General features: G+C 46.3%; 1 protein-coding gene across 3 annotated transcripts in view; it reads right to left on the reverse strand.

Moving 5' to 3' along the window:
- The window catches only part of SLC12A1 (solute carrier family 12 member 1), a 245,755-nt gene that overhangs the window by 186,850 nt on the left and 33,981 nt on the right, over positions 1–24,924 (reverse strand). Inside the window, exons 3-5 of one of the 3 annotated variants that reach the window (XM_069624795.1) lie at positions 14,131–14,256; positions 11,822–11,897; positions 209–304 (exon numbers count right to left, since the gene is read on the reverse strand). In XM_069624795.1, the coding sequence (XP_069480896.1) occupies positions 209–304; positions 11,822–11,897; positions 14,131–14,256 (298 nt within the window). Of the gene's footprint in view, positions 1–208; positions 305–785; positions 882–11,821; positions 11,898–14,130; positions 14,257–24,924 lie in introns of all 3 variants that reach the window. The other 2 variants (XM_069624796.1, XM_069624794.1) reach the window with 2 other exon arrangements.

The following is a 24,924-nucleotide window of genomic DNA, read 5'->3' on the forward strand; positions in this document are numbered from 1 at the left end:
ATTTGCATTACCTGGTATTTACAGCAGCCTGATTTAAGATTGATCGAAGACGATATCCCGCCAGACTAATGCTCTTTAATTACCTTAAATTTGGAGCTTCCGTCTTATCGATGTTTCTACTTTACTGAATAATCATCATCCAAGAGAATGATTAGAAAGGCAAAAGCCCATCAGACTTGAGGGTGGGAGAAAAACCTAAAGATTTTACCTCCACGTACAAACCCGTTAGTTGCTATGGCCGAAGTTGACAACCCAGTGATCGAAGTTACCATGGTAGCAAGAAGAATTATGATCACTCCCAGACCTGTCGGTGATGAAAAACACACATTATATTTTACTTGTGTTCGGTTTTCCTGCAGGCTATCATCGGTTTTACTGAAATCGGATTGGCGTACTCTGTCTCCAGCCTTAGATTTCTGTAAATAAAATGTCAACCAAGTTGACGGGATGTAGAGCGTGTGTCCAGGAAATGCTCCAGTCTTGCTCCGTGGGGAGGTCATGAATACAATAAAAGAACCTGCCAAACCTCTTCAGTTATGCCATGGGCAAAGTCCTGAAAGACAAGTCTTGGCTAAAATGTAACGTAGTTTCACCAGCAACATCCTGTTCCCGAGAGGGAATTGTTTATAGACTTATCCTGCATCACTTTGTTCGATTGCCCTTTTTGTGAATCCCCCATTGCTGCAAAAGGAAGATCCAGCCAGCCACATACAGCCCGGCCCGGGTCGTGGAACTTATACTGCCTTTGCAGACTCAATGCCTATCTCTGTCTGTGGTTTAATTACCTCCTCTGACAAATCCATTGGTGGCAATAGCAGAAGTGGATAAACCGGTTATAGCAGTAACTGTCACAGCTAAACCGATGATAATGACTCCAAGACCTCAGTAGAGAGAGAGAGAGAGAGAGATAGACACACACATTCAGTTAAAAACTGCATCATATATTTTCACAATCATCAAGGATTATCTTGCTATTTTTGTTTCCATACAAATCCTATGGTCAGACACCCTGTTCCAGAGCAAGTCTAGCGGGGGGGGGGGGGGGGGGAGCAGTGTGCGTGTCCTTTGCAGGCCCTTTTTAGGTATGAAGTCCCTGCAGCCTGTCATTTTCACCCGTGTATTATGGCTTCTCCCTTGTTCCAGCAGAAGGGCTGGAGAGAAGTGGTTAGAGTACGCCGAAATAGGGGGCAGGCGGGGAAGTTTCATCGGCGTGAACAGGTAAGGCAGAAAATCAGCCATTCAGGAGTGGAGAAACAAATTAACGGCTCACTGTGGGGTACAGGAAAATCAGCAGCAGACTGCCGGGAAGGAATAGTCAGCAACTTGCTGCAAGGGAAATTAAAATCAACAACTTGCTGGAGGGGCACAGTAATCAGCCGCTCCTTGGAAGGAGTGGGGGGAAATCAGCATTTCACTGCTGGGAAGTGGAGAAGTCAGCAACTCACTGTGGGATAGGGGTACAACACCAGCACACTTCAGGGGAAGGGACAATCATCAGCTTGTTGAAAAGAAAGGAAAGTCTCCACATTTCCGCAGGGGAGGAGTATTTAGCAGGTGTGTGTGTGTGCGCGTTCGCGCATGTGTGTGTGCATGTGTGCGTGTGCGCACGCGCACACGTGTGTGAGAGAGAGGAAAGGACGGGTAATCAGCAGCTGACTCCAGGTAAAGAGTAAACGCAGCAGTGAACAGAGAGGTAGAGATACACCTCAAACTCTCGCACCCAGAGAAGGGTAAATGAGCAGCCTCATGCAGGTTGGGGCTGGGGAAAGCACGACTCACTCAAAGTGAATTGAAAATCAGGAGCACACATTCAGTAGCTCAGGTCATTAAGAAAAGGAAAGTGATAGGTTGTCGGGGTATTAAACAATAGTAGCTTCTGGGGTGAAGAACATTGTCAAATCGGAAATGTGGGCACGATAACATTACTGGTGCTTCTAGGCGACCCTCTGCTGGTGGCAACCTTGGCACCTACCTAGATCTGTTGAAGAACAAATGAAAACCAATTCTAGAACTTTCCGATATGAGAAGAACTGGAAGTAAGCAAGAGCCTTGGGGCTCCTGAGCAGTTTGGAGGTCTGACAGAGATGAGTTTCGGTTGGCTGATGGAGCCGTTTAGCACAGATTGCAGGAATAGTGAAATTAAAAGGATTAACAAACACCAGCTGTATCTGGCATTACATTGCTGATCTAGTGCTCTCTGTATGCTCTGTTGGTCTCCCGAGCAGGTTGTGGGTTGCGCTCTCTCTCTCTCTCCTTTGTCTCTCTCTTTCTCTCTCTCTCTCTCTCTCTCTCTCTCTCTCTCTTTCTCTCTCTTTCTCTCTCGCTCTCTCCCTCTCTCTCTCGTTTGTCGGTATCAGGTAATATTATCCCCACCAATAATATCACCATACATATGGTCGTGGGGTAAGGCCATAGGCGATGTTATTAGTGGGATAATTTATGGGGTTATTAGTACCAGGGATTGCAGGGGTGTCCCCTGCTCCATTAAAAAAATGATGGGGGTTGCAGGGGTTTCCCCCTCAGGTTCCATGGCTTAATATCACCACAAAAATATTTTTACGGGGATATTAGCACATGGAACCCTTTTGTCTCTCTCTTTTTCTGTCTTTCTTTATCTCTCGCACTCTCTCTCTCTCTGTCGCTCTCTTTTGTCTCTTTCTCTCTCTGGCTCTCTCACTCTCTCTCTCACTCTTTCGCTCCCTCTCTCTTTATTTCTCCTCCTTCCTCTTCATCTGTGTGCACATGTTTCATTCTCAATGTGTTGCATGTCAGTGGGCAAGTGCCACCCGGCCATGCAGTCAATCTGTCTTCTTCACTCTCACTCAAAGGATGAAAGGCATGTTATGAAGTGCTCTCTCTCTTTCTATAATTGCGGTCTTGTGGGCTCTGCTCTCTCTGTCTCTCTCGCTCTGTCAGTGCAGTGTGGTATGATCTCTCTATGTGTCAGTGTGATGTTTTTCCTCTCTCTGCCTATCTCTCCATGTTTCAATTTCTCCCTTTACCTCCTCTCCCTCCATCACTTCATCCCTCCATTCCTCTCCCCCTCTGTCCCTTCTTTGTCCTTTCCTTCCATTACTCCCTCTCTGATCCTTTTATACCTTCCCCGTCCTCTAGTTCTGTCCTGCCTCTCTTCCCTGCCCCCCACACCCTGTACCTCTCTTCATTGCTCTCTCTATTACACACGGCCTCGATATCACTCTCTCGCTTCTCTCCTCTCTCCACCCACACTCTCTCTCTTTTCCCCTCTCTCGCTTTCCACCTTGTCTCTCTTGCATTATCATTCTCTCTTATCCGTGGAGTAACTTTGCTGAAAATGTTGGGGGGCGGGGGTGGGGGGCAGGACATCTAAATGAAAGAGGCCCCTGCCAAATGAGCGGGACAAAATGGTGTGCCACAAAAGTTGGGGGGGAAACACCCTTGTGCACCCCTAAAATTACACCAATGTCTCTTATACTCTCAGTTCCCTGTGTCTTCTCCTTTCCCACTCTCTCCCCATCCCTCTTTCTCCTTGCCACTTTGTTCATGTCCCTCTCTCCCGCAAACTCTGCCACGCTCTCTTTCTCCCTGTCCCCCATCTCTTCTGCCCCTCTCTTTTCACAGTCACTCCCTGGCCCTGCCTCTCTGTGTTGCTATAGGTCTATCCCTTTCTGTCCCATTCTATTCTATCCCTCTCCCTATCAATCTACACCTGTGTGTGTCTCTTTCTCTTTGTCTTTCTCTTTCTCTTTGTCTCTTTCACAGTGTGTCTATCCCGCCCTATCTCTCTTTGTCTTGCCCTCTTTATCTCTCTCGCTCCCTCTCATCTTCTCTCTCCCTGAGCTCCCTGTCCCTCTCTCACTGCAGAGCTTCATCGCTGAGGGCAAGAGGGGCTGGGTTGCTTAGCGCCCACCAATGCTGGTGAGGTGATCTGTGAGTAGGGAGCTGCCTGTGCACAGGCCCAGTCTCCATTGTACAGGCATTCTTAGCATATATCAGAGGTGCAAAGTGCGTTGGTGCAAGGAAAGGCCATCTGTGCTGAAAATCCCTATACTTTCAATGGGAAGTCCTAAATGTTTGCCCACCGGCCCACCCCGGGAAAATCAAATGTCTGCTCCCCTGCAATATATATATTATATATATTTAGTGAAACGTTTAAGTGATGTTAAGGTGCCAATTTAATGCAACAAAACCACCTTAACGATGAGTAGACTATTGCGCAGCCCCTCGGCACACCGCTGTGTGAGATCTCCATTGTTTATTCAAATTGACCTAAATGACTTATCTACCCTCAAGAGGCATATGTCGTGCTTATCACATCATACTATTTTTTAATAGTGAAGTATTTACTCCTTTCTTTTGCCGCTCAACAAGAATCGAGACCTTACAATGAGAATCGAGATCTTTTCAAAAACAGTGTCCGAGAGGATAGCTCAGCGGTAACATGCTGGCCTTGGAAGCAAGACGACAAGAAGCAACAAAGGTTTGATCCCTGGGTCCGCGCTTAGAAACCTCTGGGTTTAAGCGTGTTATAAATATGCAACTAAGCAAACAGCTATGCAACTAAGACAAACAATTCCTGTAACAGCGCCTCGATGTCCCCGGGCTGTGTGAGCACTTTAATAATGTAATTTTTCAAATATTTATTTTAAAAAAAGTTTGTATTTTTCTACATCCTCACTGTATCAATGTCCGAAGTGATTGCTCTTTTTAATGCTCTTTACATGTTCCCTTGATCCATAAAATCACAAACTACTGTTTTATATGTGCATTTAAATATAAAGATGACATCATGGGGAAATCAACAGGGTGGGCACTGAGTGAAGAGGCTCGTCGCTTCCCAGATCTCCTGAATTTCAAGGATTTTCTGGAGATAAAATAGATCACTTTAAACCTCTCTTAACTAAAGTTTTTTCACTGAATTTCAAGGGTTTTGTGTACTATCGTTTCTTCGAGACATGGCCAGTGGCCATGGCCTTCGACTGTGGGCAATGTACATGTTGCACCATTGATGTTCAAACTGGGAAGACCACTCAGGCCCAGCCTACAGGCTGAGGCCCACGCCCCATCCCTATTACCTAACCAGATCCCACTAGCTGTTGCCTACGTCCATGGCCAACGGAATAAGGGTCCACTGCCCTTGAACCTTTGCCAGTAGCCCACGGTCCATGTTGCTCCACATATATAAAAAAAACACATAGGGATTTAGCCAGGATCCTCGGGTCTACGAGCCACAGCCTTTGGCGTGTCCACTATACATGTTGCACCAATTGTTAAAAAGACCCATCTCCCCCTGCCTAGTAGTTCTGATCTCACCTCTGTGCAGTTTTAAAAGACTATTGCCAAGTTCCAGTGATCCATAGGCTATTAATTATACCCCCTTTTCCACTCTTTTTATTCCCCCGATAGTGTCTTTCACTTACATTAACTCTTGCTGCCGCCCTCTATCCCTATAGATTTCATTGCTGATAATTATTCCAGCAGTGATACAGAGTATGCCGATTCCCTTGATGGCTGATTCCTGATGTCATCCCCGTCCTCCCTAGCATTCACCATGTGTCCCCCTCCTGTTTTCTTGATCCCCCCACTCCACTGCCTTGTGTTTTACCACCCTGATCCTATCCCATTACCTCTTTTCCCGCTTTAGTTCATGTGACACATTCACTTTCCTAGTGGGTCTTGCAACGTCACCATGGGAATCTCGTCAAATTACTACAGGATTACCCCCACAAGCTGAATGTGTTCATCCCCCAGGTGGGTTCCACAGTCCACCCCAAATTCTCCCACTGCACAGTCTTTCCACCTCACCACCTGCAGCATGATGTGCAGCCTCCCCTTTTCCTCCTCAAAATACAATTTTGAGTATTTTTCATTTTCGGCATCCCTCAGTATTATTGTGTGAATCTCTTGCATCGAGCAAAGAAAATGGTGGCTTTTCATTTCTGAAAACCCTCTCTGCTGCAAAGCACTATAGTAGGTATACAAATGCATAGGTGGCTTGACCTCCTCAGAAGCAGCTCAAGTGGTGCAGTCCACCACTGCACAACCTCCTGCATTAATAGACTGATGCATAGGTTGCTTGACCTCTGCAGGAGCAGCTCAAGTGGTGCAGTCCACCACTGCACAATCCCCTGCATTAATAGACTGATGCATAGGTGGGTTGACCTCTACAGGAGCAGCTCGAGTGGTGCAGTCTACCAGTGCACAAACCCCTGCATTAAGAGACTGATGCATAGGTGGCTTGACCTTTGCAGGAACAGCTGAAGTGGTGCAGTCCACCACTGCACAAACCCCTGCATTAATAGACTAATGCATAGGTTGCTTGACCTCGGCAGGAGCAGCTCAAGTGGTGCAGTCCACCACTGCACAACCTCCTGCATTAATAGGCTGATGCATAGGTTGCTTAACCTCTGCAGGAGCAGCTCAAGTGGTGCAGTGCACCACAACACAACACAAACCCCTGCATTAATAGATTGATGCCTTGGTTGTATGACCTCTGCAGGAACAGCTGAAGTGGTGCAGTGCACCACTGCACAGCCCCCTGCATGAAGAGAGTGATACATGTGTGTCTTGACTTGCATAGAAGCAGCTCAAGTGGTGCATTCCAACACTGCACAATCCCCTGCATTAATAGACTGATGCATAGGTGGTTTGACCTCTACAGGAGCAGCTCGAGTGGTGCAGTCTACCAGTGCACAAACCCCTGCATTAAGAGACTGATGCATAGGTGGCTTGACCTTTGCAGGAACAGCTGAAGTGGTGCAGTCCACCACTGCACAAACCCCTGCATTAATAGACTAATCCATAGGTTGCTTGACCTCGGCAGGAGCAGCTCAAGTGGTGCAGTCCACCACTGCACAACCTCCTGCATTAATAGGCTGATGCATAGGTTGCTTACCCTCTGCAGGAGCAGCTCAAGTGGTGCAGTGCACCACATCACAAACCCCTGCATTAATAGATTGATGCCTAGGTTGTGTGACCTCTGCAGGAACAGCTGAAGTGGTGCAGTGCACCACTGCACAGCCCCCTGCATGAAGAGAGTGATAAACGTGTGTCTTGACTTGTATAGAAGCAGCCCAAGTGGTGCATTCCAACACTGCACAATCCCCTGCATTAATAGACTGGTGCATAGGTGGTTTGACCTCTACAGGAGCAGCTCGAGTGGTGCAGTCTACCAGTGCACAAACCCCTGCATTAAGAGACTGATGCATAGGTGGCTTGACCTTTGCAGGAACAGCTGAAGTGGTGCAGTCCACCACTGCACAAACCCCTGCATTAATAGACTGATGCATAGGTTGCTTGACCTCGGCAGGAGCAGCTCAAGTGGTGCAGTCCACCACTGCACAACCTCCTGCATTAATAGGCTGATGCATAGGTTGCTTAACCTCTGCAGGAGCAGCTCAAGTGGTGCAGTGCACCACAACACAAACCCCTGCATTAATAGATTGATGCATAGGTTGTGTGACCTCTGCAGGAACAGCTGAAGTGGTGCAGTGCACCACTGCACAGCCCCCTGCATGAAGAGAGTGATACACGTGTGTCTTGACTTGTATAGAAGCAGCTCAAATGGTGCATTCCAACACTGCACAATCCCCTGCATTAATAGACTGGTGCATAGGTGGTTTGACCTCTACAGGAGCAGCTCGAGTGGTGCAGTCTACCAGTGCACAAACCCCTGCATTAAGAGACTGATGCATAGGTGGCTTGACCTTTACAGGAACAGCTGAAGTGGTGCAGTCCACCACTGCACAAACCCCTGCATTAATAGACTAATGCATAGGTTGCTTGACCTCGGCAGGAGCAGCTCAAGTGGTTCAGTCCACCACTGCACAACCTCCTGGATTAATAGGCTGATGCATAGGTTGCTTAACCTCTGCAGGAGCAGCCCAAGTGGTGCAGTGCACCACAACACAAACCCCTGCATTAATAGATTGATGCCTAGGTTGTGTGACCTCTGCAGGAAAAGCTGAAGTGGTGCAGTGAGATGATTATTACTAATAACCCCATACTTTATATTTGGCTAGGAGTGATGGAGGGACTGTTTGATGGTGGTTCATAGAAATGGGGGCAATGCTAGGCCCGTTAGCTTTATGCTGGGACTGTCCTATTCTTGTGTGCACAGCATTCATCGTAGACAAGATGTTGTGCCTACTAGCGAAAGACCAGGTCTTGCCAGTGTTGCCCCCATTGCCCCCAGGATTCAGGCGCGTCTGCCCAGCATTGCCCATATAATACTTCAGTGGGAAGAACGGGCCTATTGCGTTCACTTGCTCTTACCAAAATAATAAAACTGAATGCAACAGTTGTCTCAAAGCTCTTACCTTGCCCTGACTTCTCCATGCCTGCCCTCTCAAGATCCAACACTCCCTTCCTTCCTAGTGCCCAAAAGCCTCTACCCTAACCTCCAGGCGCCGGCTGTCTTAGAAACCAATGTCATTATTGCCATACTAATAATGCATATCTGCTTCTATCCAATCATCTGTGCAGGTGGGTGGGCAGGGCGAGGGAGATCCTCCATGGTAGAGACGGTGGAGGAAAGAGACTGGCCTTGCGGAAGCCGGCTTTCATGCTTCCCTTCGGCAACGTTCGTCTTTTGGTTGCAGGGTTTGGACCGCGAAAGCCTTTAGTCACCAATTTGAATCAGTCCTTCATCCTTCCATAGTGGATACATTAAGTGCCGTAAGCTTGAGTAATATGTGCCTGATTCTATGTCAAGACTCGGAGGCTCAGATTATGCTCTGACTTCTCTTTACTACTCGAGCAGCAACCATTATAACACAATAACATGGAAAACAATGATAAAAAACTACAAATTCCAACAGAACCCAGCAATTTTGTAGTTCGTTTTCCATAGGTTGAAACAAAACCACGTGATCCACTCTTCCAATCAGCATCACTTCTCCCTTATAACTTCCCATAACTCCGAAGTCCTTCCTCTTTCTTTGCTGCTCGAGCAGCTCAGATAAGTACTCTTTGTTTATTCTTATGATAACGTGTTAAAAAATGTTTATTAGACTATAGGCAGCGCGGCTAGCTGACAGGACTTTTGTTCCGGCGTCGTTTTTTTCCTCGTTAGGAGGCACTGCAGGCACGGAAGTTCGCAACGGTGCGACGGGATCTCGGAGTTCCGGCGCCGTTGCGAGCTTGCGTGTCAGGAGCGGGATACAGTCTGCAGAGCTCCTCGGAGCTCACACAATAATACTTCATTCTCTGGCCCTCACAAAGCTCCGTCGATTGGAGCGAACAGCCGTGTATAACAGGAGACACCGGCTCGTGTTTCAGTGGGGAACGCCACCTAGTGGCTGAGTCTGGTATCGCAGGCAGGAAACCTGCTCAGAGAAGATGCGCTGCAAAGTCAGCCCAGGCGCATTGACCCCCATTCTGCCACTGGGGTGGAGGTGAAAGAGGCTACGGCCTCCTCTTGACGGGCTCAGTCCCAGGTAAGACTGCTATTAATAGAGGACTCGCCTAGCTTCTCAATACATACATTGACGGGGACAGCCCAGGCAAACTGCACAAGGCACCTTGGTAGTTTACAGAGTCGGTGAAGACATGAGCGATTACATGCCATTATTACTACATGCCAAATTACTAGCCATTCAATACAGGCTTAATTAGGGTACATAAAGACAGGCTTGGCATATAAAAGAATGAATTCTACCTCCTCCACAAAATGTTCAGAGTGCAAAAAATATGCACACGTGTATGGTAGTTTTTCAACGCGAAAGACTCGGAACACGAGGGAACTGCTTTTACTCAAGACATTCACTGTCGATAAAGTATGTAGAAGGAACAGGCATCAAGTAGGATGCATACGTATCTGACTGCCTTTACTGTTCTTAACTGCGTGCCCTGCGTCGTAAATTTTTCACAAATAATCCAATGGAATACTTGAAAGCCCCACTAACAGGATTCCAGAACCCTAAGCATCCGTAAAGGAAGTCTGGGGTGCCTTGAGTGGTGCTCCTGACGAGACGCTATATTGTTTTGGAAGAGGCAAGTGACTTTTGATCGAAGTTCAAACTTCTCCCTCTAGATGCGGATGTCAAGAAAGTTCTGCCACGAAAGACCTGCGCTTCTGGCTATTCTCACACCGTGCGCGCGGTAATATTCCTTAATGATCTCAATAGGTTACCAAATGGCCTTTAAAGGAACTAATTGCGCGTGAAACCTGGGAGCAATGGTTTGGCGGGATTAGCATGCAGGCGTTTCATGGAACGGCATACCTGCGCCCAGCCCTCCGGGCTGCGAACAGCAGTTGGATATGCTTCATAAAGCCAGGAGGCAGCATTTTGTAAGGTGCGACTCTGGATAAAAGCACGTATGCTCCGTTTTAAGGAGTAAGAAACATGTAGCAGCTTCGAGGTGAAGAAAACAGCTTCTGGTGATCTCAAACTCGACATTCGTTATTAAAAGAAAACACAACTTCTGCCCCTCAGTGGTGCCTAAGGCCCATTTACTACAAAACACGTGTTGCTCCTTGACGTACCCAAAGGTAGAAAGAGCATTCCTGTTTTCCTATTTCAAGGATGAATGGCTGCAAGGACAGCTTTGTTTAATAAGCAACAAATGGAGGGGAATGATGGAGGACCAGCCCCAGCTGAACATGTGAGGAATCTCATCAAGTGGATCCAAGCCCCTGAGTATCTCGACGCCTTTGCATTAGAAATAGAAAAGGGACTATTTATTATTTTATGAGTGTCCTCTTTTTGTTTCTAATGGCGGGCATTTGCTTTTTGTTTACACTATATTAAACTAGTCTGTGCTAGAAGCATATTGCATTTGGAACGCCTCAGAGTTTACCAAAATCAAAGCAAAGCACTTGGCTGTTATGGCTGAGTGCTAAGACTGATAAAAACCCAAAATAGCAGCCATGCCGGCTGCTAACAGCACTGTTCAGGTTGGCAGACCGTTACCAGCCAGTGTATGTTTTAACATTTCAAAAGAACTCTGCAGACCCTGTTATGATTTCAAATCGAACACCATTGAGCAATGATACATTGTTATATTGTGTTCTGCAACCTGGAGAACATGCAATTGGAGGCCAGCATTATAACGACCATACTAGTGGGCCTTGGTGTAGCAGCACAAGCCAACCTGCAGTAGGTCTCAGTGCGTGTATTGCTTTGGAAAAACAGCATACCCGCAAACTAGCTTATCTGTAGGGTAACTTTGCACATTCAAGCGTAACACATTTACTCCACACTGTAATCTCAACTCTAGTTCACAGGAATTATTTTGCACACAGACATTTTACAACATCAAAGAAGAAAAAGAACATGTTGGGCGCAACCGCATTTGTAAAGCAAAGAACAACACCCGCATTTGCATTTAGGTGAGGCCTATCAATGGGCCTCATTACGACCTTGGTGTGCAGACCGGCACCCGCTAGCAGAACAGGATGCTAACAACGGCCCCGTTGTTAACGGGACCATTGTTAGCATCCTCCACATTCCCATTGAGCCCTATGGGGGCTCAAATGGGAATGGGGACGTACTGGGTCCGGGTCCCGCAAATGGGAATTACCGGGCCAGCAAAGGTCGGGATGGCCCGGTAATTCCCATTTTTCGGGACCCGGAGCCGAATTTGGTGGTAGCCATGCTGGTAAAAACGGCATGGCTACCTCTAAACTCGTAATGAGGCCCAATGTCCGCTGAGCTTCTAAAGGAATGCTTCGGAGAAGAAATCACTTTTAGTGTTCTGTCTGGTTCTCCCCGTTAGGACGCCTGTTCACAAACAAATGCAAAGCAAACAGGGAAAGCTTCCAAATGTGTCACAGTGATGTTCAAATATGGCCGCGATACACTGCTTGACGTTAGACCAAAAATAGTGTTCATGAACCTACCTATTCCTGCTTGGCCCACAATCCAGGAGAGTCGAATGAAAAGCATCACGCCCCAAATATTCAACATGCAGCGGACCTGTATTTTGAAAAGAAAAGGAACACACCAAACATTAGAGCACCATTATTTTCTAACACACCTGAGTAATAGTGTATCCTAGAATGATGTATGTCGTGTTTCTGATTTACAAAAACTTTAATACAGAAAGCCTTTATTATAGATCTTGCATACGTCTAGTAAACAATCTTTTTCAAATCAATTGATTATTTAAAGACAGTCAGAAACATCCCAAAAATATTAACCCCTTTCAATAAACCTTTTACTGTATGTATTAATTATTGCAGGTCGCTACTTTTGTTACACTGATCCTGTTTCCTTCCTTTCTTCCTACATATTTCAACCACATTAGCAAGTTTATCACAGGTGCGTTGATGAAGTTATTGGCAGCAGTAGATGTCATCAGGCCAAGTTAGATTTGACTACAATAATCTCAACTCTGACGCTTCTGTATAACCAGATCTTCTTTGCGGACCCGGGCATGCGAAAAAGCTGCTGGATACTCCACCAGATAAACATTTGTACCTGTATTTATTTATTATTTATATAGCTTCAGTGAGGACAAATTAAGTAACACTCCTTCCTTCCCCAGTGAAATCAAACTAACGTCACATGTGGCAACACGTTAGGACCGCAACCACAGAATGGCTAAAATTCCTTCCTTGTAGAGAGGAATCCAACTAACGTCATATCTGGCAACGCGTTAGGACCTTGACCATTCAATGACTAAGTCATGGCTAAAACTCCTTCCTTGAAGAGAGGAATCAAACGAACATAACATGTGGCAATGTGTTAGGCCCACCACCATAGAATGGCTAAGTCAATTCCTTCCTTGAAGAGAGGAATCAAACTAACGTCATATCTGGCAATGCGTTAGGACCTCGACCATTCAATGACTAAGTCATGGCTAAAACTCCTTCCTTGAAGAGAGAAATCAAACTAACATGACATGTGGCAATGTGTTAGGCCCACCACCATAGAACGGCTAAGTCATGGCTAAAATTCCTTCCTTGAAGAGAGGAATCAAACTAACGTCAAATCTGGCAGCACGTTAGGACCTCGACCGTTCAATAACTAAATTATCTGTCCCTTTGGAATATGTTTCCACACCCCTTCAATTTCTCCCACAGGCTGAAGGTTTAACTGGATCCTCACGCAATGTCTTCTAGCTGCCCAGCTCATACGATCGTCGACATAGGGCTGGATAGCAAAGTCCTCATCCTCACTCTTAATATATTCTCTGGCCGTTGGCATTCTCCCAATAACCTCTTAATAACTTTAGCTCTCTGTTTCATTTCCATTTTGTATCCATTTCTAACGCTCATGCGTATAGGAGTTAAATGGGAGATCTCCAATACTACCTTTGTTCTCAGATATAACATTTACTTTCAAAATGGCAGCACGTGCCAATTGCCTTAGCACAGCCAACATGCTGCCCTGGATTCATGAACACATTTCCTGAAGAAATGTAAGCTTGAAGCACTGTAGCTAACAAAGAGATCAGCCCCTACCCAGTTCGAATCATCGCTGAGGTTTACTCTGTCACAGTCCCGCTACCTATTTCCGCAACAGACCCTTTCTGCCTCTGTAAATCAAACCACTGGAACAGGTATCAAACTTCCAGTCCAAAGATCTTGCTTGGTACAATCTTTGCTTTATGCCTCTCCATCATGAGCAGAGGAAGGCAGGCCTCCATATTTCCGATCAAATGTATGTGACGAGCCCATCTACTGCTTCACTTGTTCCCCTTCTGTTCATATAATGTGGACTGATTTAGGTTTCCTACGTGCTCGCCTTGGAAGCAAGTCAACATGTAGCAGCACGGGTTCGATCCCCGGGTCAGCGCTTAGAACCATCTGGGTATTAAGCACGTTATAAATAACCAATCATATCATATAATATCCATCGAACTTGATCCCGCAGATACAAATAATTAGGGACCAACTCCCTTGCATGCCTCCGACTACACAAGACAATCTCTTGTTAGCCTTTCCAGAATGCACAATCTTGCTTTTCTTCTGATTAGTCAGGATGAAGTCATTCTCTTGGCGGCCATTAGAAAGCGCAAATAAGCGCATACAGAAGGCCTATATGGGTCCTATAGAATAAGATGGTGTGGCATGCATAAATATAGGACCAACCTAACCAATGAGGGAGCAGTGTACAAAATAAATAAAAAAATAAAGAGCAATGCGGTCTCAGTGTGGTCTTTTCTTATTAAAAACATTAATGGATGAATTGCCTCAAGACTCACCAGAACGCCCTTTACCCAGCCAAACTTAACGAACCCTCCTTTCTCCTCTTCATCGTTGATGTTGGCCTCCTCGTCGGCGGGAACGCCGTCACCGTTCGCCACAGAGCCTGGACTCACTGCTACATTCTAGATTTCAAAACCAAAATGAAAATGTCAAAACTGTCCTTCGATGATGGTGCACATGCATGTGCAGATGCAGCAGTGCTTTAGGACACGCCTACAAATTACCATAATCAACGTCATCATTCACAGCTGGGTCTACAGCAGCACAATGGTCAACAGGTCCTTTATGGAAGCCACTTGATTTTTTAGGAACCTCTATGGAGCCAATTAAGGAAGTAGTAGAGTCACAGAATGGGAGGCGCGCTATATGTTTCGATGCTCAATGACAGCATTTCCCTGCACGCAAATCCCTGTTTCAAGACAGGAATGTGCATACAGTGGGAGGGGCTTTCTCCCAGTACAGGGGACCACCAGGCAGCGTCTGTATGCACGTTTAACTGAGGGAAATATTCCCGACACCTAGAAATGCATTAGGCATCTGGCCCACACTGGTGGGTGGCACCCTCACCACCTGGAATCAGTGTGAGAAATCGCTGTGATGGCCTCCAGAATTATTTTACATTTGCACCCCTGGACTAGGGGTGTACATTATGGAAACACCTGTGCTCTTGGTGAGATCAATGTTGCTGAAAAGGGTTCAAACATTTTCACACCTTAAACAACCCAGGATTCTCACAAACGACCTTCTCCCATCACGTGATTTGTCATTGACGGCTGTCAAAGTTTACACAACTGTCAACAAAGCTCATACGATGAGGGTTCATTCGATCGATTCCTGGCTTCTTATCAACCAACAACCCTTTGCATGCCGGTACTTGTAGGCATCCGATTTATAATGCAAATGACAACTTCAAGCTCCAACATGCAAAGTGCTGTTGGCTGAAAAGACAGTGCTGTGTCAAGGTGACCCTCGTGGCAGGAGGCCGGTGGGCAATTTAGGTTTGCTATTGACCCGAATACCTGGTCCACGGCCCAGATCCACAGGGCAGAAATGCAAAGGCGGATTAGTCATTTCCGCCTGAAACCAGCTGTGTCCTGCCACAACCTTAAACCAGGTGTTGATTTTCACGAGCCATTATCGTAAATGATGGCTTTCCAGCCTTCCGTAAATACCTTTCTAATGTGTTTGCTGTCGGCAAAAATTATTTATTTACTAAGTGCTTACAATGTATTCACCTCACGCCCGCTATTTACCTTACCACTCAACAAGAAATTGTAAAAAAAAAACATCACTTAGTCTAACTCTTATTTCATTGCAGAGATTATTTGACAAGCTAAACGTTTGCTCATGAATTTTGATTCAAATGTTCTGTTTTTTGCGCTTATTATCCGGCAAGCTCACAACACACTTGGCAATCAAAACATTTCAACGAGATCTGCAAACATTCAACCATGGTGCGAGTGGGTGGAAGATTTAAGAAAGTACTGCCTTTAGGCCTCATTACGCGTTTGGCGGTATTCGCCTCACTAATGGTGAACGGCAGCACCATTGCCACCATCGGTGGCAAATCACAGCCTGATTACGGGTGTTTGCTAGCTCTCCCTTCACCCCAATGTTCTAAAGTCCCATAGAACTTGATCAGGGAGTTTTCACAAAATGACTTCTGCTCTTCCTGAGTACAGGGAGCCCTGCACTATTACCAAACCAGCAGTGATTCCTGTTTTAAAGGTGAAATGACAGGTGTACCTCGTCCACCTCTTTTGGTAATGTGTGACGAGGAGAGGCTATACCCTTCATTAGCATCCGGGCGGGGAGGGGCATAGCTAATATGGTTCCGTGGAACGGGGGCTAAAATTATAGGTTTCAGCCTACGTTCCATGGAAGCCGCAGGCTGCCTCCCCCGCCGTGGGCTGCCATCTCTCCCCCGCCCTCCTGGATCTTTTTATTTTTTATTTTTTTTAACATCCGAACCCCCCTCCTCCTCCCCTGGTTGTGGAGGCAGCGGCCGCCAGCCGCTGCAGCAGCTTCCCTTTTCCAGCTGCCATGGCCATAGAAGACGGGGCCCCGCCTTCTATATTCATGGCGGCCATTTTAGATTAGTATTTTAATTCATTGAACGGGACACGTGAGACAGTCCTGTTCAATGAAAGAACTTTGTTTTAGCCCCCCGTGTAACTGCTTTGGTAACCTGGGGTGCTAATGGCCTTAACTCCCCGTTCCAAGGGCTGAAACAGAGGATAACGACCCAGAGCCCTCGTTAACCACCATTGCTTCGCTCGGGCCGTTCACTTGGGCTGCCAGGATGTTACCCCGTTGCAGCCCTTGGAATGGGGGTTTACCACCACAATAGTGATGTGAGCTGATACAGTCGCAGCATAAACAACAGTACAATGGTACCAAAATAAAAGAATGTCCAACCAAGGTTCTAAAACAATGGGAACTGAGAATGCACACAACTAATTAAAAACATTACAAACCCACCCCTTTAAAGGAAACTCAGAGAATGCAGACTTTGAGAGCAAGAGCACAGGGGTGCAGGCAATTGATTTGAGAAACAAATGTCAAAAAGTATTTGAAAGTGTCTTCAAAAAGGCGAAGCGTGGGGTCCTATAAGTGACTACGGCTCTTTAAGGAGGGCCAGGGGGACAAAACAACTGAAAGTACCTTTATTACTTCTCGTGTCTGTTCAACAGCATCAAACTGGGCTTCTTGGCACATTTCTGTAGTCGGCCAGCGCGGGTCAATAAGCCAGATCTTGCCGGGTCCGAGATCCGGCATCATATGTCTTCCCTGGATCTCGGACCCGGCATTGACAAGGCATTACCCTAAAGGCCAATCCAAGCAGCCCACGCTATTCTTTTGCTCCCTAAAACCTGTGTTTTAGATGTCCTCACGGTACATTATCATCTGCCTGTCGTTGGGTGTCCGGGTAATGACATGACAAGCCCTGTGTAATGTGTTAACTATGCCCCCTTAATGCATGGGCCTTCTCAGTTCAAAGGTGGCGGTTGGCGTAGCCCAAAGAGCTGGCTGGAGGGGCATAATTGCTTGAACCACAGAACAAGAAAAGATATCCAATGCTATTGTGAAGGCCAGGGGACAGTGGGGCACTCCTGAAAAGGCAGAATGCGGGTCAATACCAAGGCCGTAGCCCACTGAAACTACAGCTCGCGGGCGTGTCTACAGCGGGGTGCACTGCGGGGGCCCTGTATATCGGCTGTCTCGTTTCAATCCACAAACTGCCTGGAGCTGCACTGTGGCTAGTAGGTATGGCTCATTTTATTTACATTGGCTACTATAGTGCCCAGACGTCCTTGTGCCTGCTTCATGGCACTTGGAGGGGCATTACACAGGAGCCAAGTAACGTTAGGTATGGGGTACGAAGGGGACTTAAGAACCAGAACTACCCTGCAATTGAGCAAAGGTTTGTGTGTAACGCAGTGGCATTCAAATTGCTTTCATGCCCAGCCCCCCTTGAGTAAAGATGTTGTTGCCGAGCCCCACCTTGAGTAAAAATATTGCTGTTCGCCCCCCCCCCCGAGATGCCATTTCTGCTTATATTTTCTATTAAAATCAGTCACTGTACTCCCTTTTGGAAGAGCCTCACACCTCAATCCCCCCCCCGGAAACCCTTTACCGCCCGGGTGGCCAGCACCACAGTTTGTAAAGACCACTGGTGTAAAGGTACCACACCGCCCCGCTTCACAGCCTTTTGCGTCCTGTACCTCACCAGGTAAAGGAAACGCCTATAATGGGAGACCAACCCTAGTCAGACGCTGATAGGGCAGGAATAGCTTGGTCAGTATGAGAGATTAAATTGACCCAAAACGGACACCGTCTTGGTAGTTTGTTTTCAGTTTGGCCCTTGAAGACTTTGTTCCATAATAAAAGAAAAATGTGATGGGAGCTGCAGGACCTTGCCTAGCCCTTCTGATCAGATTATCCAATAAAAACCAGGCAAACATAGATTCTTGGTGATGTAAAATAACCGGGACACAGGCACATGAAGGCCACTACACCCACCGTGAATGATAAACTGACAGTGACAACTGAAGTGATATTGGTAGATTGTAGTTTCCCCTTCAAGGATGGGGGAATGGTGACACACTTGTACACGTTTTGCCTAACATTTTTCTATAAGGATTTATATATTTGTGTGAGTACCTTACCATGGTTTGTGTACTTTTCAAGCCATCTTTATAAATCAGAGTATTGTTGAAAGCCAAACAGGGTGAGAAGGGGAGGTGATGAGAGTGCAAGTGAGTCGTGAATATTTGCTCAGGATGTGGCCAGAGAGTTTGCAATCCTGGAGACTGGAGCGGTTATTTTCCCCTGACTGTGGCCATGTCCTTCTTCTCAGGGCACAAGGAAAGGATGCATGTGGGTGGACAGTGTCGCTTTTTTTCAGACGGCATATGCAACGCCCCTTGGGTGTTTTAGAGGCCGGCAAGCATGTTCAAGTGTTTGGCTACCAGGATTTGTCACATTCCCAGTGTTGACACTTACTCACAAGACCACATAAAATTGTCACTGAAGCACATTTTTCATATTTGGATTTTGTTTTCCAGGGAATATTGCACTATAGATTGCTGGGTTTAAAAGGTGAGCACCTTTTATACTTTGCCAGAATAGTTATTGGAAAATCTCATCTCTCAGGTGATTTTTCTGTTGTTAATTATTGTTTGAATAGCCAATGCTCTTTTCTCTACTGCACTTTCTTCAACGGGGTAAGTTCCATTGCACTAAATTTGTATATATGTCTTTAAGATATGTTTACTTCCTGTGCGTATTCATGGATGCCAGCTTCTGATTTTCGCTGAGGGCATAAGTTCCCACACCTAGTGAAGTGAGAGAGCCATACTCATCCCCATGTCAAACCAACACATTTTACAGCACATGTTGCAGCAGGAGGCAGGCAAGCATAGTTCACCAAATTTTCCACAGAATTTGCCAATGTTCTAATATGTCATTGAGTTACTGTGCATGGGGGAGAAAGATTGATGTAGAAATCAATAGCAATTTTTCCGAAGTCTGGCAAATGTCATGCACAATAGACTCCTTACCACTAAGTCCTAGGCCAGCGCTTGCAGCTTGCGGTCACCTCTGGAGTATGGAAGGAAGCACCATAACAAAATTGCACTATTTTTAAACTATTATTTTGAACATTTCCTTTGAGCGAACTTCACCCGCTCCTCCAATCCCCACTCTCACCCTGGCCCTTGTAGGGTCCCCCTTTACATTTTTTCAATTTTCACAGTCGCAGGTGACCCAGTGTCCAGAGGATCAAGTGGAATTGTTCCAGTGGCAAGTCAGCATCAAGTCAACTACGAGGCAGCTTCCTCTGGGGAGCGAGTCAGTGATGATTTCAGACGATGGATCTGAAGCGTTTAAGCTAGCAGTTGAGTCTGGTCAAACTGCTGGATCAAGTTGGTGTTCAGGACAGGCGAGTAGATAGGTTGTAGCGGTTTGAGTTGGATTTAGAGTTGGGCCGAGATGATGCATCTGTTAGGTTAATTCGAGGCTCAGGGTGCAGTGAGTCAGGTGCTTCCAAAACTGAGAGCCGGCGGCTAAGTTGTGGCGGCGATGCGCTTCACAGGGTAGAGTCAGCATTGAGAAAACTTGAAGAAGCTAAGCAGTTCAAAGTTTGTAGAGTGCCAAAAGCAGCACAGGAAGTCCTTTAGTGGGTCAAAGTGTACAGAGCATGGTTGAGCCGGCTCAAAGAACTCTCAAAGCGGTAAAGAGGCTTTTGAGCTGCTTCTGGGGTTCTGAGTTGCTGGGAGGCCCAGACGAAGATCTTCAGTGACCAGGTGAGTCATTTGCCTGCTTCATAAGGACTCCAATAATCAGCACCCTGGTTTGAGAGTGTCTTTGTCATGTCAAGCTGTCTTTGTAGCACCGGTTATCAGGGTACTGCCTGGGGTGGGTTCCTGTGCCCTGGAGGAAAGTGTTAGCCTTCCCCAGGGGATCAAAGGAGCAGCTTCCTGAGTAAGGAAACATGTATGTTTTAGTTTAGTGTGCCAGCAGGCTGACTAGGTACCACAATTATTATGTTGTAAATCAGTGGTGCCCCCTCTGCCTTTTGTAAATTTGTGTCCCAGCAGCTGTCAACAATGCCCATGTGCCTTTTGACCCTTCCCTGCGGCCATTGCAGAGCAGTTGTTGGAGATGTCAGAAGACAGTCACAACAAAGGCACATGCATGCACTATCATTTTGGCATGGAGCTTTATGAAAGGGTCTCTTGCTAGCATGCATCACTTTCAGAAACAGAATTACCTGCATCATGTTATTTCTTAAAATCATAAATGTTCAGGCTATCTCGCCCTCACCAGATGACATCCTGTCACAGGAGTAGAGGTATAACCACAATCTGGTAATACCGCCAGCACCATTACCATCCCTTTTTGTAGAGACAATGCTTCCAATCACAAGCAGGTGTGTTTCATACCTGTGGGTTTCCCAACCCATAATCTGGCAGAGTGGTAAAACAGGCTGTATTTGGTACTGCAGCCTGCTTTACTATTCCCACCATGCTCACCATGAGACCCTTTGTTTTGTACTCCTGCATAAGAGCCATTCGATTCCCCATGCATTTCAGAGCATCATTCCCAATTTTCCTTTTCAAACTCTATGCTCTTCTCATGCTCCCCCTGGATACCGTGCCACACTCTCATCACCATCTCACTGACTAGTAGTACTGCTCCGCCTCCTTGGACTGGTGATCAAATCTCTCTAGCCCATTCTAGCCTGCCAACGCTCTGCTGGAAACTCTCCTCAAACCACCAAGGCAATGCTTTTTCGGTTCCCCGGCCTGACCTAACTTTTTTGTTCCCATTTTATGGTAGCACACTCAACGGTGGATGCCAGTACCAAAAGGAAATGTATTCTGCGGTATGCATGATATGAATGAGAGTAAATCTAAATGTACGTTTTATAGATAAGCTTAAGATTAAACATGTGCCACATGACCCTATCCAGAAAAGGATATATCTATCTGCAGAGGGACAAACGCATCCTTTCTTTTGCTTTTTTGTTATCTGATATTTAGTATCTCTTCCATTTGCACTGCCGCATAGGGCTGCCAGCTATCTAGAACTGCCGCTTGGACTGCCAACTATCTGGAACTGCCTCATGGGGCTGCCAGCTACCTGGAACTGCCTCTTGGGGCTGCCAGTTATTTTGAACTGCCGCTTGGGGTTGCCAGCTATCTGGAACTGTCGCTTGGGGCTGCCAGATATCTGGAACTGCAACTTGGGGCTGCCAGCTATCTGGAACTGCCACTTGGGGCTGCCAGCTATCTGGAACTGCCTCTTGGGGCTGCCAGCTATCTGGTACTGCCGTTTGGGGCTGCCAGCTATCTGGATCTGCCGCTTGGGTCTGCCAGCTATATGGAACTGCCGCTTGGGGCTGCCAGCTATCTGGTACTGCCGCTTGGGGCTGCCAGCTCTCTGGAACTGCCGCTTGGGTCTGCCAGCTATCTGGAACTGCCTCTTGGGGCTGCCAGCTATCTGGTACTGCCGTTTGGGGCTGCCAGCTATCTGGAACTGCTAGCTATCTGGAACTACCGCTTGGGGCTGCCAGCTATCTGGAACTGCTGCTTGTGGCTGCCAACTATCTGAAACTGCCTCTTGGGGCTGCCAACTATCTGGAACTGCCGCTTGGGGCTGCCAACTATCTGGAACTGGGCTAGCATGGAGCCCGCCACTCGTAGGTTACGCTACAGCAGCTGGAACTGTGATCTGAGCCCATCCCTTATTATGTGGTAGATACATCTATGCAAAGGGTGGATCACCTAGTGCAGCTTGTGTGGTGGCTTGAGAATGGGGAGGGCGCATTTGCGAAAGGCTTTTACATTATTGCACTGGCATGAGTTGCTCAAGTCCTATGTGTCATGTTGAAGTCAACGAAGAAGACTATTTCCAGAATAGACTGCTGTGATAAATGCAAGCCTGATCTGGCCATGTTACCATGGCAATTGTCTCTAAGTGGAACCATGGCATGTGTGACACTTTCAGCCAGACCCAGCTTTTTAGCGAAAAGTACTTTGCATGCTGATACTTAAAGGCCCATACTTATAATGGACAAAAGCAGAACTGCAATTCCCACGTGACATGGGGCCACGTGGCAGCTGGACGCATATCTAACAGTAACAATGATGACCGCAGCCATAGGACAGCATTTTCTGACTGAGGAGCTGGTGGTAATGCCAGAACCGGCACCTGATCTGTCAGAATTATCGGCAGATTACAGGTGCCAGTAAGGGTAGGTAAATACCCATTCCATGGGGTCCGATAACTCCATGGGGGGGATTGCCGGTATTATGGGCACTGGTATGTGCCGGTAATGCTGGCTGTTTTTTGCCAGTGGGGTGCTTGACTTATCTCCAGCTCTTGGCTGGAGGTAAATCTGGCCACCTGACTGGCAAACGCCAGATGCGGAAACGTGGCGGTAAACGGAATTACTGGCATGTTAATTTCAGACCCGTAAACTTATAATGAGGCACATACTCTCTTAAAAAAGGTTGCCTGATGGGGCCTCCCTCCACCTATTTAGCTCACGTTTTGCCACATAGGTTCAACAACGTCTGCCATCTGTCAGGTACACCAAAGATGTACTAAATTGGCTAACCGATATTCCTTGACAGTCTGAGTACACCTTTATTTAGGCTAAATGTGCATGTACCCTTCCTGTGCACGTGCACAGTGCACTCAGATGATGTGCAAGCAATTCAATATTTTTTGCAAGACAGATCCAACCGCTTCTGTACACACACCAAAATGTATACATGCCCATCTTCTCTGGTCATTTTAAATCGAAAACCTTCTGAAAAATGATTCATTATAGTCCAGTGAATTTGCATAGTCTAGTTGTCTCTGCTACCATCTCAGGGACAGTAGACTACTGTAATTCGACACTGCTTATTCAACCTAAATTATTTGATCCAGTGCCTTCAAGTACTGCAGAATTTTGCAGCACCTTTAGCAATGGGCCTTTCCAAATGTGTTGCCGGCACTTAGGAGACTCCACTGGCTCCCATTTGAGGCCAGATCCAGGTTCAAGTGCCTTTGTATTGTTCACCGGGCCTTTAATGGGTCTGGTGCACTTTACCTTCATGATATGATATGATAGGTTATTTTTAACACGCTTAATACCCAGAGGTTTCTAAGCGCGGACCCGGGGATCGAACCTGTGTTGCTCCATGTCGTCTTGCTTCCAAAACGAGCACTTTGCCCCTGAGCTATCCATCCGAGAGGATAATAGCTTGTTCAGTAAGTCCCCTCGAAGAACTTACATTCGGCAATCTTACTGGTGCTTACTGTCCCTTGATATTCAATGGTGACAATCGGTGGAAGGGTATTCTCAGTTGCAGCCGTAAGCCTGTGGAGCTCACTCCCTTTCTCTTTACATACTATTGCTGACCATCTTGCCTTTAGAAAGGCCTTAAAAACATTTGTATTCAAACAGGTTATTGCAAACCTTGTTGTGTTATTTCTCCATGACTGCCTTCCTTCTCAGAAGATTGGTTTCCCTCAAGCGCCAAGATACCCTTGGGTCAAAGTCGCCCTCTACAAATTCAGATAACATAACATCTTTACCCTGAACAACACACATTTTTTGTAGGATTTGAATAAAACATTTTCTTACAAGTTAGAGGGAAAACCATGGAGGCATATTTTGCACTGGCCTATGCCTATCTAATGCTCGAGTATTGGGAGAAAACACTCATTTGGATTGAACACTACCTAAAATTTTATTCTAGAGTAGCCTTATAGCTAGGATACCATGGCAATCTTTTTATTAAATGGCAAGGCAGTGAACAGGATCTCTTGAACTACACTGACACAAGGAACAGGCCGGGAGGATAGCTCAGGGGCAACACGTTTGTCTTGGAAGCAAGACATCGCATTATTAAGCGCGTTATATAAAAGAACAATTATAATTATTATAACACCAACAATTTAATTGAACTTGACTTCAAGGTAAAGTAATGAAACAATGAATTGTCTGGACATCATTTATCACAGGTAAACTGATCACAGACAGGTACAGGACACCCACAGCTACCAGCACAATTTTAAATGCTACTAGCTCTCACCCAGCCAGCAATGTCCAAAATAACCTCTGCAGTGAGTGTTTGTGGGCATTTACAAATTGCTCAGGCTATAAGGATTGTTCAAAAGAGGTACAGGGAATGGTTTGCAAGAGGGCAAAGAAGAAGGCAGACACACACTGTTGACCCTGAAAATTAACCAAAATCTTAATCAGATTCCCTTAATTACTGAATCTGGCAATGAGTCATAAATAATACGATGTTGTATGTAGAAATTGTAATATTCAGGTGAACTATGTAAACCTGACTTCATTATTGGGCAAAGGACCTCTTTGTGCTATATTAGATTCCCCAATATCAGAGATCTGGTGTCTGACTGTGATCATGACATGGTGAAAGAAGAAATAACATTGCTGTTGAAAACTTCACATTTTTTCCACATGTAACAGATGTCATGTTGGTGAAATTGGTGTGAAAGGTTACACATCCTTAGCCAATACTATGGACACCTTTCATCAGTAAGGTCAATAATTGATCAACCGATGTCACAAGTGGCACCATCAGGTCAGTTAAGTTTTGGAGAGCTGAGCACAGTTGTAGAGGAGCAGATGACGTCATCTCTAGTGTCCACCCCCTCACCTCCGTCATATGGGAAGCAAAGCAGGAAGACTCTGTGCATGACACCAGGAATCATCCCAATACAACACAGAAGATATGAGAGACGTTATGCACTCAGACAAC

This window comes from Ambystoma mexicanum, chromosome 11 (genome assembly GCF_040938575.1).
Source record: "Ambystoma mexicanum isolate Mex_15411 chromosome 11, UKY_AmexF1_1, whole genome shotgun sequence".
Lineage (NCBI taxonomy): Eukaryota > Metazoa > Chordata > Amphibia > Caudata > Ambystomatidae > Ambystoma > Ambystoma mexicanum.